General features: G+C 40.9%; 1 protein-coding gene across 1 annotated transcript in view; it reads left to right on the top strand.

The window, feature by feature from the left end:
• LOC139922516 (cadherin-18-like) overlaps positions 1 to 9,777 on the top strand; it is a 119,581-nt gene extending 109,804 nt beyond the window's left edge. The window contains exons 10-11 of the mRNA XM_071913048.1: positions 5,102 to 5,371; positions 9,122 to 9,777. Of these exons, the coding sequence (XP_071769149.1) occupies positions 5,102 to 5,371; positions 9,122 to 9,777 (926 nt within the window). The remainder of the gene's footprint in view (positions 1 to 5,101; positions 5,372 to 9,121) is intronic.
• The last annotated feature ends 4,477 nt before the right edge of the window (positions 9,778 to 14,254 follow it).

Genomic DNA, 14,254 nt, shown 5'->3' on the forward strand with positions numbered 1-14,254 from the left:
GTGACAGGACCTCACTAGCAGAAAATCTTCAGATGAGATAAAACTCAAAGATACATGGTTTAGTGTGTGTGTGTGTGCGTGTGCGTGTGTGCGCGCGTCTTATGTTAGGGTCCTAAAGCATGGGAACATTTTTTAAAGATCGAAAAATTTGCATGGGAAAGTTCCCTCAGTATCAGTCAAAACAAAGAGGAAGAAAATCTGTGTAAAACTTTTATATTTTCTCTGGTTTTATAAGGCTTTTGTATTTGGGGTCAAAATGATCCCAAACAACACGGACCTTGAGAACATATCACCATGTTAAATTTTATGTTTCCCAGTTTTCCTCATGAAATTAGGAAAAGTCATGAAGTATCAAGCTGAAAAAAAAAAAAATTAATTGTGTTTGTTTTTAGAGACGTTTAATGTTTGTTTCAATGGGGGAGCGTGTGCTGTTGTGAGTTCCCTACAGCGCTGAGAGCTCAATATGTTTTAAGTGTTAGATAAAAGCATCTCCAGTTCAAGCAAGCGTGTGGCGCTTCAAACAAGTTTTCAATAGTTTAATAGCAACTGCAGCAGTGATGACTAGTGTTCTGCTATGCACTGCTGGCTAAAACCTTTAGCCATTCATGTACTGCATTTTGGCTTTATCCAGATAGCCTGCTAGTGAAATTTAAAAATCAATTGGTGCTTCAGTGCAATTGTAATCAAGTTGAAATACCCTATTTTGGCCATTGGATATGGATTATTTTCAAGTAGAAGCTCAGATATGACAGCAGGTATTCAAATATATTGGTGCTCATGAGTGGAGCATTGGTGGTTTGAGCCAGGCCTGAAGGACAGTGCTGAACGGCAAGTGCCTACCAATGTCCAGTCACCATCCGTTACATAATCTTGCATCATTATTTCAACGTTGGTTATAGATAATATAATCTTTCATCTCTCACCTGGTTTGTTTCCAGCCCTTCATTCATGCAGACATAGACAGAACAAAAAAAAAAAAAAGATGCAGTTTCTCTCGCAGTAGAGAATCCGTGAGTGGAAAAGTAGAGGAGAAGGTGGCAAAGGTGAAAGGCCAAAGAAAGAAAGAAAGAAAGAAAGAAAGAAAGCCAAACAATAGAGAGAGAGGCGTTTTTTCTGGAGCTGTTGTTTACCTGTTTATCTCCCTCCGTAGGTGAGGGAAGAGTAATGAATTTTAACTTGCAATTCTGCATATCTATGTTAGTGTGTGTGTGTGTGTGTGCCTGGAAGCTCTGTGCATGTCAATAGGAAACATATGTAAATGAAGATATCTTTCTGTGCCGAGTCCCATGGGCAGTGCCGGAATACATTCAGTGAAATCTACACACACACAAATACACACATATACAGACATGCACACACACACATGCCACTGTCTGCTAGCATCCTACTTGGCGTGCTTTATCATGGCTTGGAGCTCCCCGGGCCAGTCGGGATGCACACTGTGAAGATGGAGGCACTGTTTGTACATACCAATAGCTGTCTCTCCGCCAGTTTGTCTTTCTCTTCGACTGGCCCTCTCTCTTTTCCCTTCTTTCCCACACATTTTCACACTAGCTTAGTCTCAATAACCAAAATCTCAATACCACTTCACTGCGAAAGACTGAATTCAATATTGAGTATTATAAAGATTTGATACTTTGACCAAATATCTTCTGGAAACAGAAATTTGATTTCAGCGTAACTCCACAGGGTGTATATGCGTGCAGAATGGAATAGCTAAATGGACATTAAACCTGCAAGCGATATCAGACCATATAACCAATCCTGAAACTAATGTGTGCTATGTGGAGATTTCATTGAGACATAATGATATAAACTAATATCCACACAGCAGCCAGCTGTGTTGCTGTTTTCACCTCTTTTCTAAAGCTTGTTGTCAAATTCCAAACCGGAACAAAGCTCCTCCCGGCCCATTCAGTAGCGTTTCATTTTTTTCAAACTAGCTTGTCTCCTCCCTCGCTGTTTAAAAGCAGCACTCACCCCCTCCCATTCCTGAAAAACTTCTCGTAATGGCGGAATCGATGAAGCGAGCGAGTAAACTTGTTAAACTAGATAACTTGCTGCCTACCTCTTCACTTGTCATTGTTGGACAGGTAACCTTCAGCGGGAGAAAGTTCTGGCAAAGCGAGACTGGTAACCGGCGACACTTCGTTTAGCTTAGCTGTTAGCCTTTATGCACGGTCCTTCGCTAAGTTTGTCCTTTGGGGCTTCCGTAGTCCAGTAGACAAATATGTTGACAAATGTAATTCCAGGTGAAAACTATGATTTCTTATTAACGCCACCATTTCTCCTCACTTTACTCACATGAGTTTGATGGCTTGACTTGAAAAATAAGCAGCAAAATTGATGTGACGACATGCAAGCAACAGAAACTATCAGGGCAATAGTTCCAGCCATTATGATTAGTGGTTTTGGTTGTGTTGCGGTTTCTGTCACCCTCTAGTGGTCGGAAAATCGCTTATTGCAGCTTTAAGTAATCTTTTACTTCTTAAAAGAAGAAGTAAAAGAAGTATCCGAATAGGCAGAGCTAGCAGCAGTCGGAGTCAAACAGCTGAGGACATTCAACAGCCACAAACAGTTTACCACATCTTAAATTGGATCCCAATCCTACAAACTAGTGCCACACTTACAGAGTTGACAAAGACATGGCATGGGCATTGAAATAAAAATTCTGGTATAATGGCAACGTGACTGCACAGACACAAAAAATCACACTTTCCAAATAGTACCTGTTTCATTCAAACACACACACACACATGCACACACACACATCACCTAGCTGTGGAAAGAAGCTGGCTAGAACCTCACCACTGGTGGTGTTGATGTTTCTGAAGGCTATGCTAATGAAGCTTCTGGTCACAGTTCCCTCTCTAATAGATGACACAGCGGGAGGAGTGGAGGAGAGAGGACGGGAAGAGGAGAGGAGGAGAGAAGAGAGGGGGAGGAGAGGAGGAGGAGAGGAGTTAAAGGATGTTGACAGAAATGGAGTTCCAGTCATAGTTATCTCGGTGTCATGCTGTGCAACCATCTACTCTCACAGTGGAACCTGAATTGAAATAGTGTGTGTGTGTGTGTGTGTGTGTGTGTGTGCTTGCATGAATAGCTTCCTGCGTGATTCAAATACACACACACACAAACATTCACAACATGTCAGGCTCAGTAAGCATCGCTTGCGTGATTTTGCCAGACAAGGCACTATTTTTTTGGAGAATGGATCTCGCTAGGAGGTCTGGGAATGAAACCTATGGGAGTCAAATCAAATAAACTTGAATATGAATATTTCAATGAACTTGAAACACTGATCTCTCTCATGTTTCACAATTTTAAAGAGATAAATGTGTTAGTTATTTGACAAACTGCTCAGATAGTTTTTGGACTCAGTAGAGATGTATGCCTTCTCTGCTAATAGCTGTTTACTTATCAACTGCTCTCTCACTCTAAAAAAATGTTCGGTCAAAAATGACTAAATTAAATGAGTAACCCAGTGCAGCACTAACACGTGTAGTTTGTATATGTACTTCCTGTGTAAAAAAAAATCCAATAATTTAAAGTATCAAAATATGCAAACAGCTTCAGTCTCACACAACAAAAATTCATAGCTAGCTATGAATAAGGAAATCAAAGGACAAAAAATAGAACATCTAAGGAGAAAGAAATATATTTGTAACAGCTTGTAGCATGTATTCAATAAGTTTACAGCTATTGCAACTTCTCATTGCCTTTAAGGATTTTTAAATGACTCAACTTCTCTTTTAAAAACTAAGGAGGGTTTTTTATGGGTTTAAAGAATGTGGCTAGAATAAAAATATTATTAACCAAGTAATATGGCTTACATTCATTACACCTAACACCATTGCAGTCTAATACACTTATTACAATGTTTTTAGAAGTAAGCAACATATTTCTTATTCACAGTAATGTGGGAACAACAAAATATGTTTGTGGTTTTTATATAAAAGTCACAAAAATGGCAGTTCTCATAAATATTAAATAGAATTCTTAAAATTTGTAAGAAGGGTAGATGTCATTATGAACCTTAAAATGAATCTCATTAGCTTTGGGTGGAACAGGAAAAGGGATATAATTGGTTCTTTCACAGATACAGGCCCATATTCATAAAACCCACTGGCAGGGTTCAGTTTGAACAAGTGTAACACCGAGATTCTTCCGACACACTTGTTACACTTGTTGGTTTAATAACATAAAGAACGCGATTCACTTCAAATCATTTCAGCAGGATTACTAGTTTTTTTTCCTATATTGTCAGAACCTGATTTGTTCACACTCATTTATGTGCTAAAAGTATGATTTTCAGACCTGTTTCGCCATATAATGGCGGTGAGTGGAGAGTGAAAAAAACACAATTCTCCAATCGCCTCTACAGGAGCCCCGGAGCAGCAGATAACAGAGAATCACCGATTTTGGGATTATCATGTCCAGGAAGCTACACAACCCAAGCCACTACCAAAGTTCACCATCCCTCATAGTAATTTATAGTATACTCAAAAGTTTGATTTCGACCACTCCACGTCAAAGTCCACCAAATGTCCTATTGCACAAGCACCATTCTCCAGTCTCTAGCACGCCAAGACCTACTTTCAATATACTGTAAGTGTGGTAGGCGGACCAGACATGCATGCATCCTAATATACAAGACCATAATGCTATATCATACAAAGCTATTCGCTGGGTTTGTTTGGTCCGTGTATCAGACCCAACAATTGGGTTATTCATATAACTCGGCATAAATTATTGTGCTTGCGTACAGTATTGTTTTGTTCTGTTTTCCCCCCTCCTGTGTCTTTCTCAATTTTTACCCCTGCTTTCTTTAATTTCTTTTTCTTAATTCCTTTCTTTCTCTTTGCCCCCACTAACTTCTCCTACCTCATCCTCTCTACACTCCAAACCCAACCTTCCTCACCTTTTCTCACTCTCTCCCTTCATCCATCCACCTCTTTTGCATCATCTGACCTTTCTCCTATCATCCTTCTCCATTTCTCCCTTCATCCACCTCTCTGTGTTCATTCATTCTCTTTCCCATCATCCGTCTACTTCTCTTGCATCATCCATCGTCTACCCTCTCCTTTCTTCTCATCACCAGACAACACTGCCAGTATTGTATCTCGGCGACGTGGCAGCTTCAGCCAGGACAGGGACCAGGAGTTCTTCAGCCTGGTGTTGGTGGTGGCTGACGGCGGGGAGCCTCCTCTGAGCAGCACCGCTACACTGACCCTCAGGGTGTGCGTCTGTCAGAAGAATAGCAGGGGGCGCAACAGCAACAATGTCTGTCAGGCCCAGGCCTTTCTGTCTTCAGCCGGCCTCAGCACTGGAGCCTTTGTGGCCATACTGCTCTGTATTGTCATATTATTAGGTAAGTGTATGGGTGCACAGGTGTATAGGCTATATGGCCGTTTCACTTACCAAGGTCACATGCAATGTTCAGTGGAGGAGTCTGAAGGTTTTCATTCCAACCAAACACTACAGCAGCTGATTTCACTAATTCCTCCTCTCTGGTTGAAGGTGTGTTAACAAGTGAAATCAGCTGCTGTAGTGTTTGGTTGGGGAACATTTGCCACATGGTCTAAATGTTGTTTCAGAGACTTTCACTTGTTTCAGTGGAGAGTGTCTAAATGTCTCAAAGGCTTTTCCACTCTACCTAGATAACATATCTGTGGAAAACACTGGTATATAGGCTTTCAGGTGATGTAACACTCCCTCTGGCGGCCATGTTGGAGGTCTACAGCTCTTGGCAACAACGGATGAGAACACCCAATTACATTTCTAAACTTATGATTTGCACAGTGGTTAGGTAGCTAGTGGTGGTTCGTAGTTACTAAGGTTTAGCATAGCTATATAGCTAACAAGGCAAAAAAGCAATTGATCTTTGTTTAGGTGGCTTAACTGAGCTGACTCTTCTAAAGCTTGGAGTGCTTTGGAGTTGGAGATAGGGCTAAAGGAGCTAGAGCTAAAGGGATAGGGCTAGGTGGAGATAGGGCTAAAAGGAGGGCTAAAGGAAGTAGAACTAAAGCAACTTGGGCTAAAATGGGTAGAGCTGAAGAGACTAGCGCTATTGGAGATAGGACTAAAGGAGCTTGGGCTAAAGGGACTAGGGCTAAAGGAGCTAGGGCTAAAAGGAGCCAGGACTAAAATGAGCTAGGGTTAAAAGAACTAGGGCTTAAGGAGCTAGGGCTGAAGGAGAAAGGGCATTATCAGACCATATATATTTAGCCTTTCCTAGCAAAAGTTCAGCCTTCATACGAATATGATATGAATACATGTGTGTTTCATACATTACATTGTCTGTAATTTATGAGCAGGGTCATTTGGGAGGATTAGGGTTAATTTTAACAAGGTTGACAGTTAAACAGTCATTTAACCATTCATTCTACTAAAAATGTAACGTTAAATGGATTTCATGATTTGCTCTAATATAGAAATGTCACCCGCATCATATTACCATCTGATTAGTGTGTGTGTGTGTGTGTGTGTTTGTGTGTGTCTGTATGTGTATGTGTTTTTTGAGAGTATGATTGCCGGCATGTTTGTGCGTATACATTTATGCATGTGTGTGTTGGTGTGTGTGCATGCGAGTGTATGTATGTGGGAAAAGGTAAATATTTGGGTTTAACATATTTCAGGCAGGGTCACCTCATTGCATCAGCGTGCATCACAGTGGTTTTGTATCTTACAATTTATTGCTACCACCACAAAACCTAAACAGATAGGTAGGTAGTCTCAGAACTACACCTTTAGGGCTTGTACTAGAGAATTCATGGCTTCATTGCTTAGTATTGTCAAACTGTGTGTAGTGTTTAGCAGGAAAAACAATAGTTTGTTACCCAGGCAGTTGCCTCACACAGAGGAGAACTTATTCATTATCTTTTTCCCCTTTTGTCTGTTGGTGTTGCCTTGACAGGAATATATGAGCCAGAATAAAGGTGTGAGGAAACAGGGAAGCAGTGAATAAAAAGAAACAGATACAGGGAGAGACTTAAGCAGGCAGAATGGAGAAATCCACTGCATTGTTCATTGTGGGATAGACTCCGGCTCCATAAATATATGTGCTGACATAAAATACGTTGCAATGTTGAAAGTTCTAGAAAATCTGTATTTTAGCCTAACAAATACACCATGCTTGCCAAGACAGTGTCCCTATCAGCTTACCCACACATTTTTGCTAAAATCCCATGATGTTTCCATTGCTATTCCATGCCATAATTGAAATTTCCAAGAGCAATATTTGTCTTTTCAATGTTTTTGAATAGGTGATTTCAATAGGCATGATTTTGTACTGACAAACTACAGCTATCAGTTGTGAATCAGGAAATGTGATATGTTATTTTTTCAACTGTAACTATAACAGCAACCAAGCTTGATATTTAACACATATTTTCCAATATATGTATTTCCTTGGGCAGGCTTTAAAGATCATCCATGACCAAGGGGATGCTTTATTATAAAGGCCACTACTGTATTTGCCATTGCAACACAATATGCTAGTGTACTGATAGCAAGCACTCTTTTAACAGACTGCTAAGAGACAAGCAAATAGACAGATAGCCTGACAGAAAAGTGGACAGAAAATGAGAAAGAGAGAAAGCTAGAGAGAAAAGCAGACAGGCTGACAGCATCTCAGAGAGGTAAAGTGCCAGAGTGCCAGCACACTGTACTGGCTGTGGTCAGTGAGAGACCTGTATGAGTTACAAGATCATGAGTTACAAGATCATTCTACTCTACTATTAAAATATGAAATATGAATCACTTCTCATAGCCTGATTTAGACTGTGCAAAGTTGGGTGGGTCCTCTGCGGACTGATATCTGCATGTTCAAGCTTTTCCTATCCAGACTTGGACAACAGACTTGGTTCAATGTTTGCAATAGACCGTTTTCACAAACATGGCTGCCGTACTTCTGCAGGGTATAGATCGGTCCTCACCATTGCCAGCAATGTTAAAAAGCCAACTTTCTGTCGCCCATAACTCTGTCTGTGATTACTTATTTTGTGTTTCGACATAATGTAGAACACAATACAGGTGTTGTCATTGACACATCTTTCTGTTTCTTTTGTCAGACAACTGCACAACTATAAAAAATGTGATTTGATCAAGGGTCACAAAATGCTAACAGTGCAGAAATTACCGTTAGCCTTGGTTAGCCGTTAAGCATTTTGTGACCATTGATCACAGTTACGTCCGCAGTCGTCAGAAACAGAACAGAAACAGAACCGAAACCAAAATGGAAAGATATGTCAGTGACAACACCTGTATTGTGTTATACCCTATGCTGAAACACAAAATATGTGATCACAGACAGAGTTATGGGTGACAAAAAGTTGGCTTTTTAACACTGCTTGCAATGGTGAGAACTGAACTATATCCTGTGGAAGTACGACAGCCATTTTTGTGAAAAGGGCCTATGTTCGCAATGTGTTCATTAGTATGTACATTTCTTGTGTTACATCAGGAGACTGATGGGAATGCTAGACATATTTACAATTTTGATTGTGTATTGAAAAGAACTGATTTAAATTAGAGTCAGAATCCATGTATTGTAATGCGAAGGTGGACACGCCTCGATTTACATATTCATCATCTCAAGGTATAATCTTGTAGGAGGAGGAGCTCGTCGCTGTGGTAACTCCAGGGTTATAATCAGAGGAGCATAAAAACTGACTTAAGCACCACTGCATGGTGCTTAATTCAAGGTCTGGAAGGGGCCCATAAATACTGCATTGCTTTCCAATTGCTACACATACAGGTAGAATGATTTTTTTTTAACATGTTCCTTCAAAGATTGGTGTAGACATGGATCAGTGGGCAGATGGCCTATGACACATTCTTTTTTTTAATCCGCTTGATAGTTTATTAGGCAAAAAACACAGTCGTTTATGTTTCCCCAGAATTATCCAAACATGCTACCTTGATTCGTCATTCTTGTCATTTTATTGAAAAAAGAAAGTATTTTTCCCTGTTCCTCTCCCTCTTGTTCTCTTCCACTCTCTGTATATCCCCCTCTGACCCCTTTCTCACCGTTTCTCTCTCCCCCACCTCTTCCCTGTCTCCCCTCTCCTCTCTATCTCCCTGTATACCCCCCAACTTTCTCCGTCTCTTTTCCCTCCAGCCATAGTGATGCTGTTTGCCCAGCTACGCAGCAAGAAGGCCAGCAAGGAGCCCTTGATTCTCTCTGAAGAGGACATCAGAGAGAACGTGGTAACTTACGACGATGAGGGAGGCGGGGAGGAGGACACAGAGGCCTTTGACATTGCTGCACTTCGCAATCCCACCGTCTCTGAGCCTCTCAGGAAGTTCCACACCTACCACGGCCACAGACGACGCCAGTACAGAGAGGAGGATGACATTGAGGAGGATGAGGAGGAGATGGTTATGGTGAGGAGGAGAAAAGCGAGGCAGGGGGATTACCGGAACTACAGCCCAGAGTCTGAGCCTGCGTGGTTTGTGATTGACTGCATTCCTCGGGAGATCAGCCAGTCGGCGCCCTCGCTTCTGCTGGATGGTCATGAGATCATTCACCAGGTAATTCGACGGAAGGTGGCTGAGGCGGACTGTGACACACGGGGCCCACCGTACGACTCGCTTCAGACATACGCCTATGAAGGCCGCGGGTCCTTGGCTGGGTCAGTCAGCTCTTTGGGGCTGACTGCCACATTGCCAGAGCTAAACCATGCCGACCTAGAAGACTGGGAGCCAGAGAGCCAAACTCTGGAACGACTTTTTGGAGAGCACATGGCCACCAGCCAACTTAACCCAGACTCGTAAAGCTTATCATCAAAAAAAAGTTTTCGCTCGAGACAGATGGGTTAAATGGATTGCTTGCAAACTAAGCTGAATACTTTAATTTGGAATCGTGCAAAAATTACTGCCACAGAATGCTGGCGGTTGCGAACTGTGACATCAAGTGAAATCAGAGGATAAGAAATGCCATTTATGTGTAACGGGAGAAACACACACACATTGGCTGAAAGGCAACTGAAAAGAGACATGAGTTTTAGCAGGTTGAGAAAAGCTTTTGCAGAAGTGAGGGACAAAATGCAGGCTGACACGAGACCAGCACTGTGAAATGCTAGGTCAATTTGCATTGGGTTTCCTCTTTACTTGCTTGTTAAGATGTCTTAGTGAAAAAAGGTTCAGTGAGTTCTGGCCAAATGGATTCTGGTCCTTGCTCGGTTCTCAAAATCCATCCGATGATGCTGTTGTCTAGCTGGACTGCTAGCCACTGAAGAAAACACTCACATAGCACTCTGGGAAATGAATAACAATTGGGCTTGGACCATGATTACCCTGAGTTTGAGGCTCAAAAAAATGGAAACAATTTATGGTTTGCAAAGAAAAAAGATTTGGACCAGAGACCAGGGAGAAAGGCAATGAAGCCAATGAAAGAAGCAGACAGTTCCATCAGTCTCAGAAAACTAGTGGGGTTATCAAGGCCAAAGAAACCTGTAGGCCTTTTTCCTTGAAGTTGATTTATCCCTGTTATTTACTAATTCTGTAAGGCTAAGGAACCCTAAATATGTTTGCATGCTCACAGGGACTGCAGAACCGCGAAGCCTCAGCTTCCCAGGTGTGGATTAGTGAAGGCTAGCTAGTCGCTAAAGGACTCCTAAGGCCAGTTTCATGAACATGCACTCAGCCTAACACTAGACAAAACTGCCAACAATATCAACATCCATTAAAAGGAAGGTTGATCTCAATTGAAAGTTATCTCTTGATATATAGTACTAGGCTCAGTCCGCGTCTGTGAAACCGGCACCATCATTTAGTGTTGGCAGGTATTCACTCTGACCAGTGACAAGGCTACAGTGGACAGCCAGATAGACAGTGATGCAAGGGGACACTTGGCAACGGCGACACAACAATAATTGAAATCGTTCAAGCTCCTCGCCAACTGCGAAGCCCCGACAGTGAAAAACATGACATCTCTTTTTCCCTCTTTTTTCCGCCGTCTCTCTCCTTTTAACCTTGCTGACAAAGAGTTCCTGTGAGTCTGCGTTGTTTTGGGAGTTAGAATTTTCGGTATGCATTTTTCACTGGGCTCGACTCAGCGGAAGCATAGCGTTACAGATCTTTTCAGAGCCAAAATGAATAAATAAGTGAACTGAAAGAGAATCGGGAAGATGGACGAAATGAAGCTATTTTCCCTGGTGTATATTTTTATTGATGAATAAAACGACGATTGATGAAGTTTGATGGTGTGCTTTCATGAGTTTTGTGTCCATATGTGCAATCCTTGAAAAGTGCCCAAAGTTTTGAGTTATTTTCTATTATTAGGCCTATTCCTATTTTGGATTCTCATTATCTAAAAGTGTTGTCATGAGAAGCATGTGTTTACTTTACACGCCACCTGACCCCGCGCTGTCTGGAAAAACAAAACTCAAGGTCTTTTAACTTCTTTTGACTAGTTTCTGGCTTTTTTCCAGCGCACTCACTGAAATAAACAAGGAAATAAATACCTCACAGAAGAGCAAGAGAGGTTTTTAATTGGGGCTACGGCAGTATTCTATGCGTAATAATTGGCTTCAAACACCTTGGAGTGCAGTTTTTACAGCCATCCTGGGATTTGTAAATCTGCTGTGGAAACGCTCTGCCTCTTGGTGTACCTTCATAGCCCATCCCTGGGGGCCTAATAAGGGACATAAATAAAAGACCATTAAAGTCTTCTGTAAAGCCTTTCTAATGATTAATACAATCTGTATTATAGGGGTTGTTATTTTGAATTACCCAGCTATATTTACAAGGGGAAAGTAATCTTTTATACATATATTTTACAGCATGCGAAACATGAAAAATGACCACGTCGGCACTTAATTTGATTTTACACATCATGTTCTTACATTTCACATTTAGATGAAAATGCGGAGGATATTTCCTGGTGTATAATTTCTTAGACAAAGGGAAGATGGAGCTGGAGATGGAGGAAAAGCTTCAAAATACACATTACAAGATCATATAAAAAAAAAAAAAGCTCCTGCATCATACAACAAATCATCTAAACCCTGTCCCTGCTTGTGTTGCTTATTTATTCAAGAAGTAATTAGGGAGGGTTGGTGTACTTACTGTCTTTGAAAACAACACTGACCCCAACAGATACTCATTCTGCCTCCTGTAATAGCAGGGCTGAAAATATGAATTATTCATAGTAAATGTAATTGGGTTTCTGACTGAAGACAGCGTTTAGAGGGCTTCACAGGGTAAACTGCAAATACCGGCGCTGTAACTACCACACCGACATTTGATTTCCAGGCCACTGTTCCTTTGCCAACCATGCAGAAATAAACCCACTAACGATTTCCATGACCATTTTTCTTTTTTTTTTTAACCTTCAGGTCTACTTTCAAGTTTTATATCGCCAGGTGAGGAAAGCATAAACAACCATTATTCCATAATTTCCTAAACTTACAAATGACTGTGGTGTGTGTATGTGTGTCTGTATGTGTATTAAGTTGGAACTGTCATTTCACTGTGACCAGAGTAAATTGAAAACATGCAAACAGTACATGATAAACGACAGCAAATGCTTTCCACCATTTTGTAGCTGGTTCTCCTTAATGGAAGATAAGGAAAGTTCCAAACAACAACACAGTTGACAAACTCCTTTTGAAAAGCTTAGCTGAACATGGGGCTGCATCCTCATTGCATCTAGTGTTATCTTAATTGCCATTCTGTAGAGTGGCGTTTAATTAGTACGCATCATTGTTATAGCAAGGATTGTACCCCATGCTCTTTTCATCTCTCACAATTCAGTTAACGCTGGTTAAATCCAGTCTGTCTTCCATTGTCAGCTGTTTGGCCTGTTTTCAAGATTTGTAAACAGATTTAATCAGCTCAGGTATTTTTTTGCTGCCCAATATTTGACCAAATTAAAGGATTTATGTTATTAACTGAAAACAAAACAGTTTAAATGCCAATGTCCTCACATTTATGTGGAAAGCAAATATTGTCTCTTTCCCCACTGTCTCCGCTTTGAGCTTTGAAATCCCTCTCAACATTTCATTGTGTGTGCTTAGGGGATTTCATTTTCTCTTTCATATTTATTTACTTTCTGTTCCTTTTCTTGCTTCGGGGGTCTGCGCTTCGGTGAAAAAAATAGTTTTATCTGCTTACTCCTCTTTCTCTCCACTGTTCCTCCCTGGGTTTGTCTGGAGTGTCGGTGTCCAAAAAGCATTAAGGGTTCTACTCTCTCTCTTCAACTCCCTGTTATCTAACTGGATTAGAAGCGACTCCTACAGAGAGGAAGACGAATTGCGAAAAAGTTGCCAGTGTTTTATCCGTGTTGTGAAGACTCAAGGAAATCAAACATTGATAAGCAAGCTTTACAGAGGACTGCTGCTGGTTTATAGAGTAAGGCCTTTTGTTTACAATTGATGTTAATTATTTGAACCTTGTTGAAAACCAGTTATGGGGAACTGGCAGTCCACAGACCACATACTGCCACTGTGGGCTCGACTGGAACATTCTTTTCCCTGCTTAGTTCAATACAAAGAGCATACCACTAACAATACCAGGGTTAGGGGTTTGATTCCCGCTGAAGCTTGCCATGCAAATGGTTTATACATTCTATAGGAAAAATCCACCTAAAACACTGTTAAAAACAGTTATTGGCGATGTACCTTGCATTTCTATGCCAGGTCCTCTTTGAGGACCCATCTTTAGAGTTCCAAAAATAACAAAAAATAACCATAAAATTACTCCATACAGCACGTGAAGCATAATCCAAGTCTTCTGATGCCATACGATCGCTCTGTGAGTGGAAAAAAATGAAATTCTATCCATTAATTAATGAAAATCGAGTTTTCATCCATTGTATTTTGCTTCCGCATTACCAAACCTCACAAGGCCACTGTGCCACTTTGTGGGAGTGTTATGTGGACTAACAAACTTCACCAGAGTTTCAACTGGCATGGGGGTGAGTAGATAATGACTGAATTTTCATTTTTGGGTGAACTATTCCTTTAAGCTAAAGAAAACACTAAGGAATCGATTTAAGGTTCCAGTAAGTAAAAATGTGTTGCATGAAAATGCCTAAGGGTACCCTTAGGGGTATCTCAAACAATCACTTAAGTGTTTGCCCTCAAACTACTTAAGTATTCCCTTAAGTTCTGTTAAGCGTTGCAACAAAGTCCTTAGCAACCACTTTACTCAGAAAATATTAAGGTATCTCTATATGAGCCTTATCTAGCAGGCTATTTTAGGAAAAGGCACAATGGCTGAGGAAGAGGAAATACCGAGACACATTATT

The sequence above is a fragment of the Centroberyx gerrardi genome, chromosome 13 (genome assembly GCF_048128805.1).
Source record: "Centroberyx gerrardi isolate f3 chromosome 13, fCenGer3.hap1.cur.20231027, whole genome shotgun sequence".
Classification (NCBI taxonomy): domain Eukaryota; kingdom Metazoa; phylum Chordata; class Actinopteri; order Beryciformes; family Berycidae; genus Centroberyx; species Centroberyx gerrardi.